The following is a 23,430-nucleotide window of genomic DNA, read 5'->3' as shown; positions in this document are numbered from 1 at the left end:
GTAATACGTACCCTGACCTTTTACATGCACTGCACATCTACACTGGTGTGTTCTGATGTGAACATGAGCATTGTTAACTCTCGGGACACACAGACGCCATCCCCACCTCCAAAATCTCCAAAGTCAACTCGATGAACCACCAAGCACTTAGCTGCGAGTGTGTAGGGAGGCTTCAAGCTCACACTTGTTATTGCCCTGTGATTTGGGAGCGGGGAGCAGTTGTTTTGCCTATGCTGGTTTTGAGACTGCTTTTAAGGTATTTAGTATCTTATGCACAATAACAAGGCAGGTTGGCTCTTAAATCATAGGGGTCCCTTCCACAGTGCGGATTAAATACGAATGTAGACAGAGAGAAAATCACACAAGTAAAAGGAAAATGAGAATTAAATACATAAAATAGTGCCAGTTAAAATAGAACTTTATATAAAATAAAGCAATATAATTTAGTGGTGGACAGGTTGCTGAAAATATGTCTGAAAGACTACTCTGGGTGTGTCGAAGGAGAAATCCTGCTCCTGACTAGCAAAGGCATCCTAGCAGAAGAGCGGCTTCACTTGTTGCTTTCTACACCGTCAACAATACTTCAAACATGATATGAAATGTTCGCTAACTGCCTAAAAGAGAAAGCAGTTTTGCTAGACGTGTCACAGTAGGTATTAGTCCCAAAAGGGAATTGAGCAGAATTGTCAGAGAATAACACATGCAACAGTAACTTAAAGCCAACGGTAACAGTAGGCTTTAGAGAAATGGATTATCCCATATTTCCCTCAGCAGCATGCCCTCTGCCTCTCTGCTGTGATTGTGTTTTCTTCAAGCACAAATCAAGCCATGCAATTTAGTGTGTATCACAGTACGCACATGTGCTGGTGTGCGTTTGTCTTCAGATAGCAGAAAGCTAAATCCACTCTTTTTTTCCTCTCTCTCTTCTACCAACAGGGAAAGCAGCTCGATCTTGAAACAATAACTTATTGAAAGCAGAAGGCAGCACATGAAGGAAATATGATTTGGGACTTAAATAATGTGGTCCGGATGGAAAGGAGCGGAAGTTTATTTGATAGACACAGAAGTCTGGGTCAGATTCATAAAGCGCCTTTGAATAAAATTACCATAATTTCCACAGATACAGCGCATAGTGTGCACCTGGGGCACACCTTGGTGTGTTCAGGAAAAGCAAAAGTGGGGCTTTTTAAAAAGGACAAAAGGTATTAAGTAGATATTTGTGTTTACAGTTCCAAGGCTACTGTGATTTGTTGCCGTGTGTTAACATTTCATTTCACCTCTGATTCTGTTCTATTCCGTCTGGGTCACAATTAAGACATTGTAATGTTTGCATATTGTGTGCTTGAGGTGCGTTTGCCTCTTCTCTTGTCTGCCATGTAGCGCTCGGTAAACCCGCTCCACCCACTGTCCACGATGTCCGCAATCTAACGTGTATGTTTGTGTGTGTGTTCTCATTGCAGCTGGCAACATGGGACCCAGTTCATGGCTTGAACGGCACGCTAACGGACAGGAAATTGGAAAATAACATGAGAGGAGTGGTGCTACGGATCGTGACTGTTCTGGTGAGTATCTGACCTGTGTTTTCATTTCTTTGCGCAAGTCTCTTTTTTCTGTGATTTCAAATTGGCCATACTTAACAAAATAAAAGACCTGTTTCAGTGTTCTCTGTAGGAAATGTGTCCAGCCGATCACTAAAAAAAATCAAAGACTGTTGTGACTACTGCTGGCGTGTCAGACCTCCGCCTTTTGCTTTATTGTATTCCCATCCTTTTGTGTATTTTTTCTGCCCATCATTCAACTGTGTCTCTGCGGAGACGTAGAGAGGGACAGGATGTTGGGGAAGCAAAATGGCAGACCAACATTTATGGGACAAAGTGTTGAGAGGAAAGAGTCAGAGAAGGCGAAACACAAATAAAATGTGAGAAGATGAGCTTCGTAATGGGCCGACCTATCATCATTTCATTGGCCTCCATTTTGACATTTGACAGCCAGATGATAGAGAACATTGGAGACTTGATGAAAGTGAGACTCCAGCTCTTTCTGTCTCGCCTGCAGCATCGATTTGAGTACATCCCATGAGTGCTTTAAAGATTCACGTCTGTAAATTCTCCATATCCCGTCTTTGAAGTGAGAAGCAGAGAAGAAAGAGATAATGCTAGACATCTTTGTGGCTATCCTTTTTTTTCTTTCCAAATTGTATTTTTTCCCCGGGTCTTTGGTTTCATCATCTTTAAAGAGGAAAATAATATGGATTGTGTACTTTGATGTCTCATTATAGGTATCCCGTATGTGCACATCTATTGTCCTCCTATACCTGGTTGTGTAAATGTGTGTTACCCTAGATGACTGATTCCATGACCTAAAGACCAAAATAGATAGAAATATCGTCAAATGTCCAGGGTGCTGCCCAGATGTACTGTGTTCTTGTTTTTTGTTTTTTTGACGTGGGAATGGTTAGAGGGCAAATCCTGATTCTGTGTGCGTGTGTGTGTGTGTGTGTGTGTGTGTGTGTGTGTGTGTGTGTGTGTGTGTGTGTGTGTGTGTGTGTGTGTGTGTGTGTGTGTGTGTGCATGATGTGAAAGGTTTCTAAAGGGACCTTTGGAACAGATTGTTTCCGTGTTGCCCTGGGCTTTTTTCTGCTCTGATATAACTGTTTTCTGTCTGTAACGTGCAGTCGTCTCACAGAAACCATGCAGAGTGACTCCTGCGCTGTAGCGGGCAGAAACAAACAAGCACGTTGGAACACGCACATGGACACAAAAACAAAGATTAACCTGTAAAAGGATCTTCTATTCTACCTTCCACACTGTTGAATAGTTATCGATTAGTTAATTGACGCTGAGATCATACTACTATTAGGGCCCATGACTTCAAATCAATGCTATTGATTTGCTGGGAATGTATGAATTATTAAATGGATGTTACCAAGGGAATGGTTACATCACTGCATATGTGTGTGTGTCCAAGGTCCTCTACGGGGCTTAGTGGTGTATATTTTGGTCAAGTGTGAAAAAAATATATATATTTTGAAACCGGGAATTTAATTTGTAACTTTGAACGGTTTCATTAAAATGATGTGTAACAGACAGGAAGTGGGTTTTCTTTAGATGTACCACTCTGAAGGTGCAAAATCAGACGGCTGTTAAATTACCACTCACTGACTTGCATGTGTTCCCTATTCCGTTTGAATTACCTCAGCGACTGCGTTTTCATCTTTTGCAAATTTTGGATTTATAATACTCTCTGCTCCTTAATTGTTGGAGGTGCACTCACATTTCTTCGCTTCTTCTCCACATTTATGAGTAGCACGCTGTGAATATATACTGCAGCCCAAAAATGCAGCCAAAGGCAGAGGATGTCCCTTTTTAACTTGAGTTTTTAATGAATTCCATTATGAAAGCATGCTCAGTATTTCCCCGAATTAACAATAAGGTTTACTTTGAAAGAGGATGAGGCGCACAGTGAGCTTAACTGTTGTGATGATTTAGAATGATTGAATATGATGATCCATTATGATTGATAAGCTTACATACAATAGTTTTCGACACAGTTGGATTTAATGATGTTATGGGGTGGGGTATGCCTTCATTGTTCATATGTATATGTATATGTATATGTATATGTATATATATATATATATATATATATATATATATATATATATATATATATATATATATATATATGATCATAAGTACTGCCCTGCCTGTCTGTTTTTTTTTTTTCTATTCATATCCACCATCGGTGTCAAACTTGAAAGTGAGGGATAATTATCTTTTACAACAATGTGAAATCTAATCTTTTGCAGAGGCTGGCAGGGCTTTTAAAAATACGTTTTACACTAATTTAACAGACAAATCCTCAGAGTCTTTTGAATATGCTCACCATTACAAATCACCACATGACACTGTCATGCCCAGCATTCCCTCAGAGGACACTTCAAATGCTATTACTTGTGGTACAATTGCCGTTTCCTGTCCCAATCACGTCTCCAAAAACACCCAGCCCTGCGACCACATGTGGTACTTCCAGTCGAGAGGACACAGGGGATGAACTTGCACCAAAGGAACCAGAGTAGAGGAAAGGAAACAGGAGGAGGGATGAGGGGAATGAGAGATGGGAGCAATATCGGGAAGAGAAAGAGGAGATGGAAGAGAAGGATCACCGGATAGGGAGGGATGTGAGGTAGTATTGCAAGCATGACAAGTGGGAAGTATTGTAGCTGCGATGGATGGAAAGAGAAGAGGTGCGCAGACATATGTTTGGGGAAAGCTGGGGACGCTGGGACGCGGAAAGATACCAAATGGTGTGTATCACAGCTGGTGAGTGGCAGGGGTAAGGAAGAGAATGCAAAATAACAACAGAGAGCGGGAGAAGAGACGGGAGAGAGACAGATTAGCGTCACAAAGCCACACTACATCTCAGAAGGGGATTTTTCGTGACAAGATTTCAGTCTGAAAGCCATTGACTGAGTATCGATTGAGGCTGGCAGCTCAAAGCGAGACCAACCTGTAAGCTAAATGAATAAAAAGGGTTGAGATGATAACATGAGCCGTTGCCTTTCGAAGGTCAAAACTTAAGAAACTCATTCAAAACATATATTATAAAGGCATTGTTTGTAACTGCATGGCTTGTTTCTTTTACTTCAGATTAAAACTACCATGTTTCACCCGATTCAAGACAAAGGGAAAGACCAGAGACAGTCCAACATGTAGGAACGGTTGAAGTTTATGTCTAAGTGAAGGAGGGAGCTGTCATCCAACTTGAGATGACATCTGTGTCAAACAACCTTTGCCCTCGCTGAAGAACAGTGCGCTGAGCTAAAATCGTGGGTTGGCTTGGAGACACTAGGGACATGCCTTCTCCGAGACCATAATGAGACTTTCCAACACCCCACACACCTACACAGCATTGCACTGTTTCTTGTCTCGTATTGATCTGCCGCTGCCTTTGGTTCTGTGTTCCACCTTTAGCCAGCACATTTGTGTCGGTGGGCCCGTGTTTATGCATTCATGTGTGGAGTATGAACAGGTGGGCTTTCACTGCATGCAAACCACAGAGCCTGTTTACTTGGAAAGAAATCAATGAATAACAACTGAATAGTTATTGGGAAAACATAGAGAGAGAAAATGGAATGAGAGGCTTATCTGTTTTTTTCAATTTCAACCTTAGTTTACAATCATCAAGTGAAACCAAATGGGATACATAAGACCTTATTTTTGGTACTTTGTAAAGCCATTTACTTCTTGGGTCATTGTTGCTAAATTGTCATTTATTTTTTCTTTAATTGCTTAGTACACACATACACACTCTCTTGACCAGGACTTGAACCACATTTTACATATTGGCCAATCTGTGGAATTACAACGTCTGGGTCTGTCACATGATGCCATTTGGGTCGAAAAAACAATTACACTTGAATAGTCCTTAATTAAATCATGAGATTATCAAAAATTGTGAAATGCACTAATAGCCAATCCGAGGTTATTTTCCCTCTTCGGGTTATGTGATTGAGCCAGACACGGATGCTGGGCGGAGAGCTGGGAGGCGGGGTTAAGGGAACACGCTTGACTGATTGACAACCAAGCTTGTTAGAATGCTGTTGTCCTGCACTTCAGAAATAGAATGTGCAATAAAGAAGAGGGTGAATGAAGTCATAAAACTCTAAGCTGGAGAAATATTACCAATGTAATATTCTTCCACTGCACAGTTGATTTGTAAACATTGAGATCTATATTCTGGCTGTGTTAACCAGAACCAATTAAATTCTAAAAATATCACCCTAGCTGTGTTTAATGTATGTCATTTGTTACCTTAAGGAATTATCTTCTGAAGTGATCAATTGTGTTATCGTTCCCCTGTACAATCATGTGTGTTTAGAAAGGGTTTATACCCGCATAGGGAAGCAGGCGGTGCTCGGGGGTTATTCAGTATGTAAGGGTGTGTATGTCCGTGGGTGTTCCTGCCTTGATGGATGGATGCTTGTGGTGAGAGAGGGACTTGGCATGCATGTCCACTTACTGCCTAATGGGTTATTGAACAGCAGCAGCTAGCAAGGATTAGAAACCGCCAAGGTAATACGCAGCATCGTCTGCATGCATGTGTGTCTGTATGACTGTGCTTAATGTGCAGTCAGTATCCAGTCAATAACACGCAGGCCCTCATAAATCTGCGAGACATATTGGCCTAAAACATTTCACTCATCAATAGGAATGTATTAAAGAAGGGCGAAAAAGAGGGGCGAGGGAGAAAGGGAGAGAGAAAACTCCTGTGTGAAGCACTCAATCAAAGTACAGTAAATAAAAGTAGCTCTTTATGTTGAGAAATACCTTGTTTCTCCTTGTGCTGTGTTGCTTTAATTGCCTAAAATGTCAGCGCCGTTGGATGTCATTTTACCTCATCAGGAAGCTGCCCTTTAGATGCCATGAAGATATTGACAAACAAGAGGTTCAGCCGTCCCAAGCGCATTTTAAAATGACCCAATAAAAAATAAATCTGCTGAATTGCATGGCGCGCTTATTGATTTCCAACATTTTAATTCACTTGAAAATGTTAAATAGGTTATATTTAAATAAATTATTAAGCGTGGTTCCCTCTGTGAATAAAAAGAAAGCTGAGTATGGAACTTTGGGAGCTCAGCCAAAACAAGATTGAGAGGGTATGTTGTGTTTCTCCTGTAATATAAAATAAAATATAAAAGGTAGCGCTGAGCTAAAAGTTTTAACACTTTGAGAGATATAAAGTACAGCATGTCACATCTGTGTTTGTACATTTCCAGATTGCCTTCTCAAGAACAGAAGGCAGAATTATTCCTGGTCAGAACTCTTTTTTTTTTTCATGCAAATCCCATGTTCAACCAAATACATACGATGGTAATGCATATTGAGAGTCGGGGGCTTTCAAGTGCAGCAATGTGTCAGTGAAAAGGTAAAAGGAATGTAAAACGTACAGGTCTTATAACATTAAAAGCCGTTGGTTTCGTTAGTGGTTGTACATGTGTTCAACCATGCAAGCTGTTTTTAAAGATGTCAACTTATTGTTTGATCTTTGTAGCCGTGTACTGATGGTTGTAAACATATAAAGAATTACGCCAGTGAATAAGAATGTGTTGAACGTGATCGCTTTGTACTGTCTTTATAATGTTGGTCAGACATTCCCCCAAACTTTTAGATGAGCATTTGTGGTAGTTGAGTAATTAGGTGATTTAATGCTTGAATGACTGGCGCATTGATTGGCTGCTTGACCGACTTGCTGACACACTGATTGATCTTTGCTTTACAGGAGGAGCCGTTTGTAATGGTGTCAGAGAATGTTCTGGGAAAGCCGAAAAAGTACCAGGGCTTCTCCATTGACGTCCTGGACGCTCTCTCCAGTTACCTGGGCTTTAAATACGAGATCTACGTCGCTCCCGACCACAAATATGGCAGCTTGCAGCCTGACGGTCAGTGGAACGGAATGATGGGTGAATTGGTCTTTAAGGTAAGGAGAAAATAAGTCACATGCATGCACCAACACGCACAATAAGATTGAACATTGGAGAACAATGACACGGGTCGGTTTAAATGCGGATTTAGCCCGCAGAAAGAATATGGAAATGGGAGTTTGTTGCTTATTTATGCACAGTCACTATAAGAATACACAAGGAGGAGAAGAAGGCATGCGAGCAGACACATGCCATCGGCATCACTTATGCTAAATAGGACTATAGCTTCCTTCAGGTTGAGCCTGCACAGTCTGGAGTCCCATCATAACACTCCCACTAGAAATCCTGTCACTTCAAAAGCAAATATTGCATTAGGCTACTGTAGGGCTGACTTTAACTTCTTTAAATTGGAGCGAGAAATTTAGACACTCAGAGATGTCATATTGCATATTGGTAAAAAAAAACAAAAAAAAACAGTGCAGCTTTCTAATGATTTGACTAGCTTCAGGTGTCTTCAAGTGTTTGATGCATAAATTCTGGCAGACACTTGAACCGCCTCAGTGAGGAGTCGAAAAGTGGCAATGATGTTTCTCCAGAGACTGGAAAGCTGTAAAATGGGGATCTCACGCCGATGGAGAGGTCTGCGGTTTGATTGGCACAACTGTAAGATAATTACTTTAACCTTATCATAGCCACCATGGCAAACAGGTGTGTGTGTGTCCATGTGTGTATACACACACATGGAATTTGACTCTGGTCACACAGACTTTACAAATATCACTGCTGTGGAACAAATTAGCGGATCAATCTTTTGTTCTACCAATTATTATATAAGTTGTCTTTCGTGTGTCTGTCCGTTCAGCTGTTCTAGTAGCCATTACCAAACAGCAGGTTACTGCATATTTTACGTTCTTTTGACAAAATACTGAATATGTGTATTGTAATCCCTCAATTTATCGTGGACTGTTCACCCCAGAAAGAAATGACGCAGCAGAAAAAAGGAATGAAAGAAAAAGGAACTTTACAGATTTGTCCATTCTGAGTGATGACCATAATTCAGATTTTCATCTTTCATCTTTAATACGCAATCAATCAACAAGGACTGCTGATCAATATCTCTCTGAGAAGTTAAAAAGCTCTTAGCAGATGCAAGATTGTTGTTGCCATCGTGCTCATTTCTTATTTTTTGCTGCAAAAAAGACGAAGCTTGTTTCATTTAGCCACAGAAACACACTCGAAGCAAACACATGGAAACATCTGCATGCACTGAATAGCTCATGGTTACTCAGACCTTCACTGTCCGTCTGGGGCCTTGGTTCCTTAAAACATTCAGTGAGTGCTGTCTAGTGGGGGCCCACCAACGATAAGACTTGAGCTCACCTCAGTTTCTCACAGTCACGACATTCTTTTTTCCATCAAAATAATTTATGGACTGCTAAAGTGGGATGCAACAAGGACGGCACAGTAATGACAAGGATGGGGTCTTTTGTCCTTTTAAAACATGATTAAGTAGAGGCAAGATTAAAGAAATACGTTCGCAAAGCGCAGAGTTAAAGCCGATAGAGGTCGATGCAACAAGATAAATTGTGTAACCAAAATGCTGTTGTGTCCCGAGATACCTTTAACAGAAGAGCGCACAGGTTAATCTCACTTTCAGCCACTACTTAAACAATAGGAAATATATAACTATAATGGCAGCAGTGGGATATCATCCAACAACCCTCTTACATTTGCATACAATAAAGACCCAGCTGGTCTTTAATTACCATTACCGACTGTGTATATACGTGTGTGCAATCTCATTTGATGTTCTCCTGGAATCGCGCTAAGCTTCTACGTATTTGGTTCGTACTCCGTAGGTCAAGGATGTTTCTTTTTTATTATCAGCAGTTTTCTCAGAAGTTGTCCTTCATTATCTTCTTTCTGCTGTATGTCATGCTTCAATATGTTTTTCCAACACTGTGTTCTCCTTCCCTTGACCTTGTATACGACAATACAACAACTCACAATATGATAGAGAAATGCTTCAAGCACATGAACGTGTGAATATTTATGTGAGAAGAGACAAGCACCGGCTGTAAATAAACTGAACATTTTGTTTCCCCCATCTGTCAGCAACAAGGTTTATCTCTCCAAAAACCTAATTATACCAGATAATTATTACCCAGAGTGCATTCTGGAAGTTTGAATTGTCATGTTGACTGACCGCAGCAGTCACCAGGGTAATTCATCTCTATTCATAAACACAAACACACACTTGCATATTTGCATGCATATCGTTGTGTTGTCTCAACCAAAAGGCATCCTGCAGGTCTTCTCCGAATATTCTTCTCATGCAGTTTAAGTGACAATTTCTGCAAAAAAGCTTTTCGTTTCCTCACCCAACTGTGAAATTAGCAGATTTTATATATTTTTTTGCCTACAGTGGATTAAAAATGTGTGCTTGTTTTGTGTGTGCGTGGGTGTGGGGATATGGATATTGTAAGCATGCAAGTGTGCAAAATCCCCTTACTAGTTGCAGTCAGCTGTTTCTAGTGAATAAAATCCCATTATCTAACAAGTTCATAATACATATATATATATACTTGCCATTAATGTTCAAACACGAATGTGCACACTCACAACAGCATCTTAAATCCTTGTTGTGTTACAAGCAGATGTCTACAGCTGGTAGACAAACACTGGGGACTGAAAACATTTTAATTAGCCATTATTGTTTCTGCATTTAAGCTGAGCTCAGCCTATTTTTCTTGGCAGACATATTCACTGACAGTTTTTTCAAATTAAAGTCTTTACATGTAAATAATTAAAGCACTCATTTGCTGTCTCCAATTCCAAGCTTTCCAAATAATGAGAAAGGCTTTGAATCAATGCATGATTAACAAGCACGTCTAAAGATGTGCAGTCCGTGCTGGGTATTACATGGGGCTTACGAGACAGTGCCTACTTGTGCACAGTACAGAGGCAAAACAGAGAAATATTAAACAAATATCCAAACGTGAGCTTTTTATGGGTAACCCTTTACTTTCTGACCCTAGTTTTATCTTCAATATCCATTCACTACTAAAGGAACACACAAGATTTAAAAGTAATACATAAGGTGGCGACATAAAGTTGACAAGTTGACATGGAGCGTCGCAGTTTGAATTTAAGAAGCACTAACCAAATGTCATTATTTGAGGCATTGGTGTTAGAGGGTGGTTATGCTTCCGGTATGACGGTGTTGGTCGGGACGGCAAAGCTGTATATCGTATATGAGAGTAAGCGGGATGCTTACCTACACAACCATGCGCTAAAAGCATGAGCGGCCGCCTCGGCTAACAACACAGAGGCAGAGAGAGCGACTTCATTTTCTGCTCCGATAGATGCTACTTAACTATATTTTTACACGGCAAATAGTTGTTTCAGGCTCTGAATGCCGTCTAATGCACCTTTAACATACTTTGAAAATCATTGTCAGCCTCTGTAAGGCTAAATTATTGAATTAATGATCAAATTTCCATTGCTTAATTGAATAAAAGCATCAACATGGTTATTACCGTTATCAAATTTGACAGAGTTAATGCTTTCACAACATAATTTCCCATCAATACCTAAATTGAATTTATTTTAATGGTTACACAATCACAAAAACTTCCTGAGAGTCGAGCACAGATAGTGTTTGCTTCTATTTCTTTATCTCCCAAGCGCTTGTCTGTAGGCAAGTGTGAAAAGACAACTTATTCTGAATTCAGAAATGTGACATAATAACGTTTTTGCATTTGCTATCAAAGAAAAACTAGAAATATTGTTGACGAAACTTATTTCCCGGAAAAAAAAACTAATTTGGTTTATCGATCATCAGCTGAGATGTTTGGTAGATAGCAGTGAAATGTCTTTGCACACTGTGCATGCATCAATCTTTTAGGGTAATGGGAAGAAACAGAGGCAGAACTTGAGGCACTTACCTATTACTGTGTGCATACTCTTAAGTCCCTTTTTCGGAGGGTGATCCTCACCTACACATTTTCACAGTGTTGACACTTGAAACTTCTCTGTTCTTGCAGCGAGCCGATGTGGGACTGTCCGCCCTGACCATCACGTCAGAGCGAGAGAGCGTCGTGGACTTCACCACGCGCTACATGGATTATTCTGTGGGCGTTCTGCTGCGCAAGGCCGAGCGCACCGTCGACATGTTCGCCTGCCTGGCGCCCTTCGACCTGTCACTGTGGGCGTGCATCGCGGGAACCGTGCTCCTCGTCGGCATCCTGGTGTACTTGCTCAACTGGCTCAACCCGCCCCGGCTCCCCATGGGCTCCGTGTCCTCGACAACGCTGTACAACTCCATGTGGTTCGTGTACGGCTCCTTTGTGCAACAAGGTAAGGGAAGAAATGGGACATAATTCATGCTGCAAGTATGTTTTCTCAACAACTCTTTTGGCAAAACAAGATCGTGTTTACTTACTATACGATTACCTACGTGAGAAGACCTGTACAGGCAGAATTAGTATGCTTTTCCTAATACACAATGTAGAAAAAAAGAATCCCTCTCAATCATCACGTATGACCTCTATCCATCAACCGCTATACAAACGCCAGATTGCAAGCACACACCCAAGTGGAAGCTACCACACAGTGCTGAAAAAGCTAATCAGCAAGTGGACAAAGCTCCAGAGTGAATCTGTGGTTGGCTTTTACCCGCTGGCGGGCACCCTGTTCAAGCTGTTCGTTCTTTTCTAGCCTTTTAATGGAGTAAGTCAATTCCTACAATTCAGGGGTTCCCAGAATTATTTGTATATTCTTTCATAGTTTATTAGTCTCACCCCAGCTGGCAACCAGAAGTTGCACACTAGGGTTGTTGTTTAATATGTTGCCGCGGGGATATGAACTTCAGCGACAAACCGTATTTGCAGGGTTCATCTCAAAGGTAAAAGATGGAGAGATAATAGGAAGGAGGGGAAGCAGAGAAGAAACAAGTGTTATTGCGGAAGCAATTTAATGTCAAACATCTGATAATAGCTGTCCTTTGGGTGTCATAAGTGTGGATTGACCTTTTCTTGTTTGAGCACAATAGTCAAATTAGAACAAAAGGGAGGAGAGGTTTTGTTCCACATGGATTAATAGGGGGATAATGACCTCATCCTAGGTTTTCTACCCAAAAGATTTTCCAGAATCTGCCGGGCTGTGCTCAGGTGTGAGATCAGACAATTGACACCCAGGGAAGGATTTAAATTCCATCAGTGCAGGAACAGAGCCATGACGGGGAGAGGAGAGGGCAATGGGGAGCAGGGAAAAAATAAGATCACACAAATGTGCATTTTGTCTGTTCTCCAACCGGTTTGTGTGTTTCGTTTGTATCTCCATTGACTTTAGAATGACAGAGACACTAAATACTGTCTTATTCATTGGCTATGTGTGGTTTGCAAATACGTAATAAAATAATAACTGCTATTTCGCAACGAGCACTCTCACTATCATGTTCCAGGACCCGCAGAAGTACATTTTTTAGGATGAATTGGTTATTTTTTTTGAAAGCTTCTTGTGAAACATTTCAGGCCCTGAATAAGCAAATGATGAGCATTCCACCGTTTGGTAAATAATCCTCCATCTTGCGCTGCAGCTAGTAGGGGTAATGATGATGATGATGATGATGATGATGATGATGATGATGATGATGATGATGACGACACATGCTAATTGCTGTTTGATATTCACAATCGTTTCTCTCTTTAGCCGTAATTAACACTTTAGCCATGGCATCATTAGATAGTAGAGAGTAGAGAGTGAGAGAGAAGACCTTGCATTCTTTAAGAATGTGTGTGTCCAGTTTTTGTGTGTGGCGTCAGGTGCTTCATGTTAATGCGAGAAGAGCTTTGTGCTTTGGCCACCGGTAATTCCTTTCTGATTTGGCGAGCCCGAAATATCTCTCAGAGAATTAACTGAGCATGAACTCCCGCCTGCCGCAGGGCCAAGTGGGCTGACCTTCACTCGTTTAAAAGTCACCAGAAATGTGGTTTGCTTACGTCGCAGCAACCTGCTTTTAAAGCAGAGTTCTTCTCTTCATGTTAACTAAACATATTAATTTCATAATACAATGATATCTTGATTGACAAATTAGTCATTAAAAAAAAAAGTTGACAAAGTCGGTGACTTAAAAACACACAGACATGCATATATGTGATTATTCATGCAGCACCTCCCTTGAGTTCCAGACCATTGTGCTTCACTCTGAATTATTACCCTTAGGGAACATTGATTCAGATGACCCACACACAAACCCGCAGCCGGAGGGAGCTGGAGATGACTGTTGGGAGTGAGTAGTTTAACATGAGGCCAGAATTTAGCTTTTGGCTGTGTCACTTTGACTGTGAGAGCAAGATAGAGGGGAAAGAGGGGAAAGAGGGGAGGTGTGCATTGATTGTGCTGATTCCGCTTAACCCCTCCTTTTTTAAATTATTCCTCTATTCTTATTTTACCATTTCTTGCTCTCCACTTCCCTTTCTTATATTAAAATTGTTCACCCTTTTATATCCTGTTTCTTGTCCTTTCGTCCCTTCTCTTCTTTTATTCTCCAGTCATCGCTCCGTCTCCTTCTTCCTCCCATTCTCCCCTCCCTTCCTTTTCTTTATGCCGCTGTGCCGGCAACAGCCACGGAGGCATGTTTTGGGGTTGTCTGTCCGTCCTTCAGTCTCATTCTCATGAATGGGATAACTCAGACACGGCGTGAGGGGATTTAACACAAACGTTCAACTGGACCGGACCTGGATTTTGGAGGTCAAAGGTCAAGGTCACTGTGACCTCATCACATTCACGTCTGCCGTGCGTGGGTGCACGCACAAGAGCCAATAGAGGGAGAGACACAAAGAGGAAGCAAAAGAGGGAATGGGAACAGTGGGGAAAATATCTATACGCCATAAACTATGTCTAATTGGTCTCAAGGAGAGTGAGAAACACAAGAGAGGGAGTAAGAGGGGTAAGGGAGACACAATGGGAGTGCATCTGACAAATGCTGCTTTCTTAACTGCTACATCAAAGGCCTTCTAGAAGTCCTGTGATTTGGTTTTATTATTCTACATTAATGCTGTGTCTCCTCAAACACAAGAAAACCTCAAAGAGCAACTTTGACAGAAGGAAATGTATCCGTTGTTTTGAGGATTAGCTGAAAGATGTGCGGCAGGAATACAGAAAACTAGATTACAAGTCACTACTCCCACATGCACATATAATAACCTCAGTTTAGTGATGTTGAGACAATATTAATATTGGCCAAAGGCTTTGATTGCTTACCTTCAATCATTGCAAAAATAAGCTGAACTGGAGAAATGTATACGATGCAAACTTTACAAGCAAATATCAGATAAAGGGTATAATATAATATATACATTGGATATACAGTACACTTAATCAGAACAATGATTTATGTACTTAAGAGCAATAAACAATACTGTGGGAGAACACTTTACTCAAAAGCTCTTTGATCCAAAAATAATAAGTAAGCTATTGAAAATCAGGTTTTGCAATTTCAGGTAGCACACAGGTAGTTAGTTGCTGTTCCTGATGTGAGGAAACCAACCACCCAACTTTAACTGAACAAACGTGCAGTGGAGTTCACTCCACTTGTCTTCTTTTGAAAGCAGACCACATAGCGGACCACATAACACAAATGTGATTTGGGAATGCAGGGTTATTGGGCGAAATAATTTGCAGGTGAAGTTAAATAAGAGCTGAAGACAGAATGAAGTCGAGGCAGCTGTGAGGATATGATTTAAAGAGGATGTGAAATGTTTCCTAAGGAGATTAATTTCCGGCTTGAGCTGCGCTACTCTTTGGCCCTGGCTGAGGTGGGAAGGTCATTCCAATATTTTTCAGAGCCAGAAGGAAGAAGAAGCAAGGCTGGGATGAGTGATTACCAGGTCATATTATTAGGGGAGCCAAGCAGGCAACATTAGCAAAGTGCATGGCATTGACTGGCTGGTATGCAGAGCTTAGACAGACCATAGCCTGGAGGGAGGCGGATGTGCACTCATTTGCAGCCTTGGACACCAGGTTTTGGATTTTAAAATGAGCCACCACAGGGAGTCGGGGGAGGGGGAGGTGGAGGGACATGCAAGAATTCAGGAGGACAGAAAACAAGTATATGCCTGCAGCAGTTTGGATGAGTTGTAGAAAAGTGTGGTCAGGAGAAAGTTGCAGTCTCTCAGACAGAAGTTTCAACAAGCTGAGCAGAAGTGCCGATAAGGAAGAGCCTACTTCATCCTCTGTTGTGGATGATTGTAAACCAGCGGGAAAAGAAGGATGTGCTTGAAAGCAACAACAACAAGAAAAAGCAGTTTGCGCGATGGACGCATTCATACATGGCGTGGAATGAAAGTGTTATTCATCATCAAAGATGACAATGCTCCTCAAATTACAGCCTGTGAAGTGGATTAAACGTCTTCTTCTTTTTTTTACGGGTCTTGGAGACAGAATAAAACAAAAGGCCAATCAAATTGACCATGTGTTACTGTGTATGAGTCCTCCAGACACTTCTATGGAATAGTTCAACTAAATTCAGTGAAGCAATTAGTTTTGTTTGCATCGACCTCAGAAGGCTACAAAGAAACATAGTTCTAAGAAGAAGGAAAGAAGGATTACAAGACAAGCAGTGGCAGTAGAAGCAGTGGAAAGATAATCCATCGGTTCAAAGACAACGTCTGGCTGTAGAGAGGCTTCTGGACCTGTTTTACTCAGCAACCATCTGAGGTGGTGTTGTTCGAGCAGAGTGTTTCACAGCCAGAGAGCATCTACGACAGATTAAAAAAAAACTGCAACAATCACGGGACTCTTTTTTTTTTGGTGCAAAGCTGTACTTGGAGAGAGAAGAAAGCTAAAGTGGCCACAGTTATCAAATGGACTGTGAACTCTGCTGTAATTGAAATGTGCAGGCAGGCGACAGAAGCTGGCAGTCACAGGAGTCATATCTGCTGACGTGTAACCTGTGTAGGCGGGAGAGAGCGACGCTTTTGCAAGTCTTCTTGAAGAGTGAGAAAAATGAGTTTGAGAGGGAACACTTTACCCCGTCCCGCTTCCTGTCTCGATACCTCCCTGTCTCCCCCTATCCGTCTCGCCGTCTCCTCACTTCCTCCTGGCCTTGTCCTCACGCCCAAGTTTTGTCAGCAGCACCTGAGCCAAGGTAGAAACAGTCAAAAAGCAAAACTCTGGTTGTCACACCAACTATTTGTCTTTCGCAAATGTTTCCCAGACGCTCTCACCGTCTCGCTTTCTGGTGTTCTCCCCTAATTACTGTCCCGACCAGTGGGGGAGAAGAAAGACGCTGTGGAGAGACACACTGTGTTTTTGTGGGCGTGTGCGCGTGTACGCATGTTAACTTAGCATGCAGCCCCACTGCCAGCGTGAGTCTGCCGTCTCTCAATTAGAGCTAACTTTGAGGGAAATGCATACGCAGTCGCATACAGACGCACACTGTGGACGACTTGTTTTCACTGTATGAAAAAAAATGTGAACAGACACACAAACACATCAGAATCAGGGCCACAGGCCATAATCAACACTTTCATCTTTCCATCTGCTGCTCTAAAAATCTCTCTCTTTTTCTAATTCCTCTCACACTCTTGCACCTCCTTTTTTCTCCAACTGCCCCCCGCTGTGCATGTATCTGTCTGTGTGAGGGAGTTTGACTGTGGGTGTAGGAGAGAGAGAGAGAACGACTGTGTGTTCTTTTCACAGCCTTGTTGTGGCGCCAAATAAAAACAAAAACATTTGTTTCTCTGTTTCCTTCCTCCATCCTTTTGTCTTTCATCCCTTCATCCCTTAGTTCTCTCCGTTCTCCCATTCTTTTGACTTACTGCTGAGTTTTCTCAATGCGAGTTGCGTTCAGATTCAGCACTCCCCATTCCCTCTCTCTCTTTCTTTCCTCTGCGCATCTCTCCCTCTATCATTATCTCTGCTGCTGCTGTGCCGTGCTGCTGGGAACCCACCGTTATCATCATTTTCCTGCTTTCCTTTTCTCCTCTTTTGCTCCCTCTCTTCCTCTCTTTATGTTTCCCTCTAATCCATTATCCCTCTCTAACGACTGTGTTGTGCTGCTGTGAAGTGGACCCAACTTTAGGACGCCCGTCCCTCCTGACTGCTCCCCGCCATCTTTCCATCTATCCTCTCGCTTTTCTTCTTTCTGCCCTCTCACAGTCTCTTTCTGGCTACAGAGATGTGCCACTGTGAAAAGAGACCGTCTCCCAGCAGTTCCATTAAATGCATTTCTCTCTTTTGCTCTTTCCTGCCGCTATGTGCTCTCTTGTTTCTGTCGCATTTGCTTCCTTTTCCTTTCTCCTTATTCTCTCCATTCCCAGTGAGCTCACTTGCCCTCCCTGTCCACTGCTTTGTTACTTTCTTACTGCTCACAGAAGTCCAGCTGTTACTAATTCAGCTTCTCCCTTTTGCCTTCCATCCACCTGTCCATCTGTTCACCTTAGCCCCGCCCTCCTGCAGTGGTGGAAAGTAAGTACATATGAGTAGAAGTAGGAAGGGCATTTTTCAAACTGAAAAATGTTACATATATATTAAGATGCATTATTTTGTTTTGAAGGACCCAACATTATTTTTATAAATTAGTAATTTAGCTAATTAGCGTTAACAGCGTACCCTTCTGTTAAAATCGGGCCTTTCGCTGGCCGACCTCTGGTCAGTGCTCAGGCTCTATTAAAAAGACCCGTAAAGCTCCGGAGAGATGCAGAGAACTGCAGAGTTGGGTGATTCTTCTCGATGCATCCGAGCAAGCAACCTCTCTCACATCCATGGAGTGAAGTGATCTTTGTTGATTTAAGAATATTGATCGTATGCATAACGAAGTGATTATTCAAGTCGGTGTAGGAAGAGGCACGTTAAGCATTTGGAAAATGGAAATGTGTCTCTCGTCTGTATTTTGATTCACGTCATAAGATTGACGTTTTGGCCTTTAACTTCAATTACCTTCCGCATCCACCAGCTAAATGCGCTTCAAAATACCAAGCGTGCTTGCCTCATACATGTGAGGGTGTAATGTATGTATTGACTCTCACATGCTGTTAACTCTCCCACTCACTTTATTCAGTGTCCTCTCTCTACAGGGCATTACATGTTTAATCATACCAGTTACATTGCCAGGACAAAATGTCTCCTGCTGATCTGCGACAGTAAATGTCACGTTCAGCTTGGAGCCGCAAAGACAGAGACACCGGGATACAGTAGACACACGCAAGTCTTTAGATTAAAACACTCAGATTGTTGTGATGTTGGCAGAAGCTCACATAAAATATATATCTGGCACAGCAGCTCTGAAGCACACTGCAATCGACGGGTCTTGTTCTTCCCAGATTCTTTCACAAGGGAGTCTGAGAAGATGTAGCTAGCAGGGACAGTAATGAGGAGGGTGGTTTGATTGTAATACAAGCATATTTATTTTGGGCCCTCTGTTGTTAACTGCCTCAGACCCAGTGAGTTGTGTTTATTTCCCAGTGAATGTGCTGTAAAGGTCAGGCTTTAAACAGAGTGCAGCTGGAATAAACAATAGATTTAATTGCTTCTTGATGTTTTGCACAGTAACTTTTCCCAGCATTTGAATTAATGTTAAATTATTTGGGGTATCTAATGGGTCACATGTAGGGACTTGCGCCTGAAAACAGACAAAAAAGCTCTCAATGTATATTAAAACTCAACATAATTGATGAGACACACGCTGACTCTGGATCAATAAGACACGGAGAGACGATGCAACCTTCGACTAGCAAAAGACAATAGATAAAGAATAGGTCTGCTGGTTCCTTTGGTTCATCAACAAAAGGCATATCAATACATGGAGGCTTGATTTCCGTCAGTTACCCTGAGTGAATCCAGATAATTGCAAGATGAATGTGATCATTTAAGTTGACATGGCAACACACACACACACACACACACACACACACACACACACACACACACAAACAAAAACACCAAGCCCCAAAACACTTCAGCCAGCTGGAATAAGAAAGAGAAATGGAGAAACACAAGACGGGTCCGTCAATAGAACTAAAACAGCGGTAGAGCGAAGTGCTACACACCTTGTTAGCGTTTAGTCAGTCTCATGTCTGCTGAAGCGGGACTGTATAATAACCAAAGAAGGTTGGAAAGAAAGACTTCACAAGTTCCAAGCCAACAATAAAGCTGCTGTTATTACTGTAACCAACTATACTGCAGGTTAGAAAGAGGACAAGTGATTCAGAGAGGTGTATACGGAGGGCAAGGAACAATGTAGTTGACAATAAGAAGCCAGAACACGTGATAAATGGGTTACATTGTCAATTGAAAGGCACAACATGTGATTCCGATGTAAACAAGGATTAAAATCACCCCACAAGTCTGAATGTGATCCAGTAGTTCAAGCTGTCTGAAAGTCAGTCTCTGCCTCCATTCATCCACGTCGGAACATGTATTCATTACATACATGTGTCCGTCTAAATGGGTTTATTGTTGTCACGTTGCACAGTGCTGGCTCCTGTATTTGCCACATCAGTGCTGCCATTCTTTATTTTTCAAGGGTTTGAGAAAAAGATTGAAGAGATTCCTCTTCAATCTTTTTATCTCTGCCGGGAGAATCATGCCATCAGGCCGACTGAGTGTGTGCGTGAGTGAGTGTGCATCGCTGTGTCTGTCCACCGCGGCCAATCTCGGATTCTGCTGCAGCAAACTGCATTATATATTTTTGTTTATGCCCGGTTTTGTCAGCATGCTCAGGGGCCTCTGTTGGTTGCGGTGACTTCTTCACAAAACCTTTTATTTTTTTCTTCACTTTTGTGAACAGCTAACAGATCATTTAAATACCAGTACACACACTGCTGTACCTCTATGCCACTCAGCCACTGCTTAGCCGCAGAGCGCTTGGGGAGTTTTCTTTTGTTCTGAGCAAGTAAGATCGTATTGTCAGTGTATCGTCAACTGCATACGACGACTTTGAGCCGATCACCTGCACACATCGAGTTTGAGTGAACGTTACACTAACATTTAGGAGTATTGTGCCAAACAAGTTATTAATTGTCTTTGTTTTTAGTAGTAAGCAACGTTTTTAATGACAATTCCAAGGAACGAAAAAAAAAAGTAGAAATTGACTTCACTTGACTTAAAGTGTTTCATGGTCTTGCGTCCATGAAACAGTAGAAAGACTGCGTGTGGTTGTATGTGTGGTTTTCTGTGGTGTGAGTGAGACTAACAATCAGCCTCACCATACACTGTGATCAAGTGTGTGTGCACTTACCAGCAATACATTGCCTCTATGGGAAAGGCAGGGTGAGAGTATGATACATTGCATTGTATTGGTCATCAGGAAGTGATTGGAAAGTATGGTTTAGAAATGTAGAGTATTTTTATTTTACAACAAGACGAGAGAGCAACAGAGAGAGCAAGCTCCTCTGTGTTCTCTCATGATGAGGACCACTTGTCTAATCAAACACAAAATGCAATTACTCCAAAAAAAAAGAAACACTCAGTTTGCCAAATGGAGCATTAATTGCTGTGCATGCTGTTTAATAGCGTTTCCATAATCAATATATTTTTAAACTTTGTGCTGATAATTCAAATCTGCTCTCATAAAGTTGCTCAGTGTAATAATGTGAAACAGAAAGAAAAGAGGTTGACGGGCAGCCGGGGTGAGGACAAAGAGACGAAGAACAATGGCTGCAAAGAAGAAAGAAACGTGTTCTGCTTGTAAACACGGAACAAACAAAACAGTCTCCCGTTCATCAAAGCTTCGCTACGCTTTCCAAAGAAAACCTTTTAATGGATCCTAAAACCTAGGAGGTAGGTATCTGCTGAAAGGTCTGCAAGCAGCTAGTAAAAAGGCTATTACGAAGAGATGGCACACGATAGAACATCCATCACAAGATGGATGGTTGAAAATGGTGACTGAAATGTATGATATGGAATTGTTAACTAACAGAATAAGAACTCAAGAGGAGCAATGTTGTGAGAAGTGGGAGAAATGGACGATGTTTACACGCCAACGATAGCACAAGATAAGAACACCTGAATGTTTCTCAGGATTTATCATGCTTTTGGGAGGACAGAGCAAACCAGGCCCCTTTTTTCCCCATTTCTTTATATATGTGTTATGTCTGTGATGGAAAGGCAAACAAAATAAAGTGTAAAAAATATATAAAAAAACTTTTAATGGATCCTAAAATGTAGGATTTTACCTGGTGACCCTCTTTAAATAATTCATGATAGGAAGAAAAACTAAAAACTTTTTCCCCCTCATATGCCGATGTTTGTAAAAACCTCTGGTGAAAATGAAAAAAAGACACTAACACACTTCAACTTGCAGAATCACAAAATCTAGCGTGTGCAGTAAGTTAGTGGAATTAAGGGGGAAATACAGAAAGTGCAGATCTGTGTAAATTGGCACAGTGAGCATGGACTTGAGAAAAGGGGGAGGAAGAAGAGCGAGACGAGATGCTTGAGAGGAGTGACAAAAAGTGTGGGGGGGAGAGGGGGGGGGGGTCATGTGGGTTGCGAGATGTGAAATATTGAGAATGACACTGTTAAAATTGAATATGAGCGACTCAAACACAATCACTATCAAGCGAAAGAGTTTAGGAATACAGAGTATTCGCAGACAGAATACGCAGACTTGAGTATGTGTGCAGATTGCTGAGAGAGCCGTCTGTCAGAAGTTGCACTCAGAGAGGCAGCCATGGTCGTATTGGTTTGATGGAACGAGACACGGTCTGACTCTGCACGCAGTCGCCTACAATGAGACGACGGGGCCGCAGCCGCCTGGCGGAATTCAGCGTGCGCGTGTGGCGGACCGACACGCAAGCTGTGTGCGTGCTCTCCAGAAAAAGGAAGAGAGATTAGATAGCCCTGAATCTAATCTCTCATTCTATTGTGGCTGTGAGGGGTTTCGTTTAATCAGGAAGGTTCGTAGTTACTGTCGATTTCAGACACCCACAACACACTTTGTCTCATTTCTTTTCTTTTTTTTTGGACATCATTCAGTGAAGAGGAGCTTTGAGATTCAACACCAATTTGAGGAGTTAGAACTAAATGTGTGAACTCGTGCCTTCCAGAATGGGCAGTAACTTAAAAGTGTCCTGCTCTTGTTTTACATTCTCCCATGGAGACTGCTGGGTTATTAAATACATACTTTCATTCATCGACACTTTTTAAACAACCTTCAGACTTCATGGCTGCACACTGGTGTGTGAAATGTTCTCTCTTCCTGCAGGGAGAGTTTGCCTTCAAGAAATACGCGTGAACAGCAATGCAAACAAGTTCACACACAAAGAACCTTGACTTCCCACTGTTGTAGCCCTTAAACTATACACCGATTGTATTGATCCATATATAGGAGGTGAGCAGGGAAACACAGCCTGTAAATACACTCAAAGAAAATTCAGCTGACTCCATCATTTTTGTGTTCCTTTCAAGTGTGAAAAGGAAGCAAAAGTGCTGATGAGGCTTGACAAAAAGAGGAGAAATGAGTGTTTCTTTAATAAGTCCAATGTCAAGCAGTTTCTGCATACGGTACGCACATACACACTCACACACACACACACACACACACACACACACACACACACACACACACAAGTCAGAGCAGTACTATTACCCCAGCTATTCCGAGAGGGCATTAGGAAGTTACCACACTAAGCCATACACACATGCAGATGCAGACACACACTCGCACAGAAAAAGGCCGGGGGTTTATCGCCGGTCTCCACACTTGGCCCGGTGCAGTCTGGAACTTCATTGGCTGCTCCACCTTCCAATTCAATCCAGGGAATAAGAAAACACTCTGCAGGGCCAAAAAGCAGCCGGTTTTAATGGATGTTTACAAGCGATGATGCAGCAAGTTGGTCAGAGTCTGGGTCTCTAAGGGCGGCCACATAAACACACATTTAGAGTGAGTTTAAAAAAGCGTGGATATTTTTAAGTAGATAATCATTTTGTCAAATGTAATATTTAGACAGTTGAAACCTACATTAACACACATTTATTCACACCATTGAGGGGACAGGGTT

The 23,430-nt window shown here is 41.8% G+C and overlaps 1 protein-coding gene across 1 annotated transcript in view; it reads left to right on the top strand.

Moving 5' to 3' along the window:
• grid2 (glutamate receptor, ionotropic, delta 2) overlaps nucleotides 1-23,430 on the top strand; it is a gene marked incomplete at both ends in the record, with an annotated part of 420,090 nt that overhangs the window by 323,172 nt on the left and 73,488 nt on the right. Inside the window, 3 exons of the mRNA XM_079221919.1 lie at nucleotides 1,461-1,562; nucleotides 7,282-7,479; nucleotides 11,470-11,782. Coding sequence (XP_079078045.1) covers nucleotides 1,461-1,562; nucleotides 7,282-7,479; nucleotides 11,470-11,782 — 613 coding nt within the window. The remainder of the gene's footprint in view (nucleotides 1-1,460; nucleotides 1,563-7,281; nucleotides 7,480-11,469; nucleotides 11,783-23,430) is intronic.

The sequence above is a fragment of the Taurulus bubalis genome (genome assembly GCF_910589615.1).
Source record: "Taurulus bubalis genome assembly, chromosome: 8".
Lineage (NCBI taxonomy): Eukaryota > Metazoa > Chordata > Actinopteri > Perciformes > Cottidae > Taurulus > Taurulus bubalis.
Note: the sequence above shows the minus strand (reverse complement) of the source record. Positions and strands in the feature narration are given on the sequence as shown.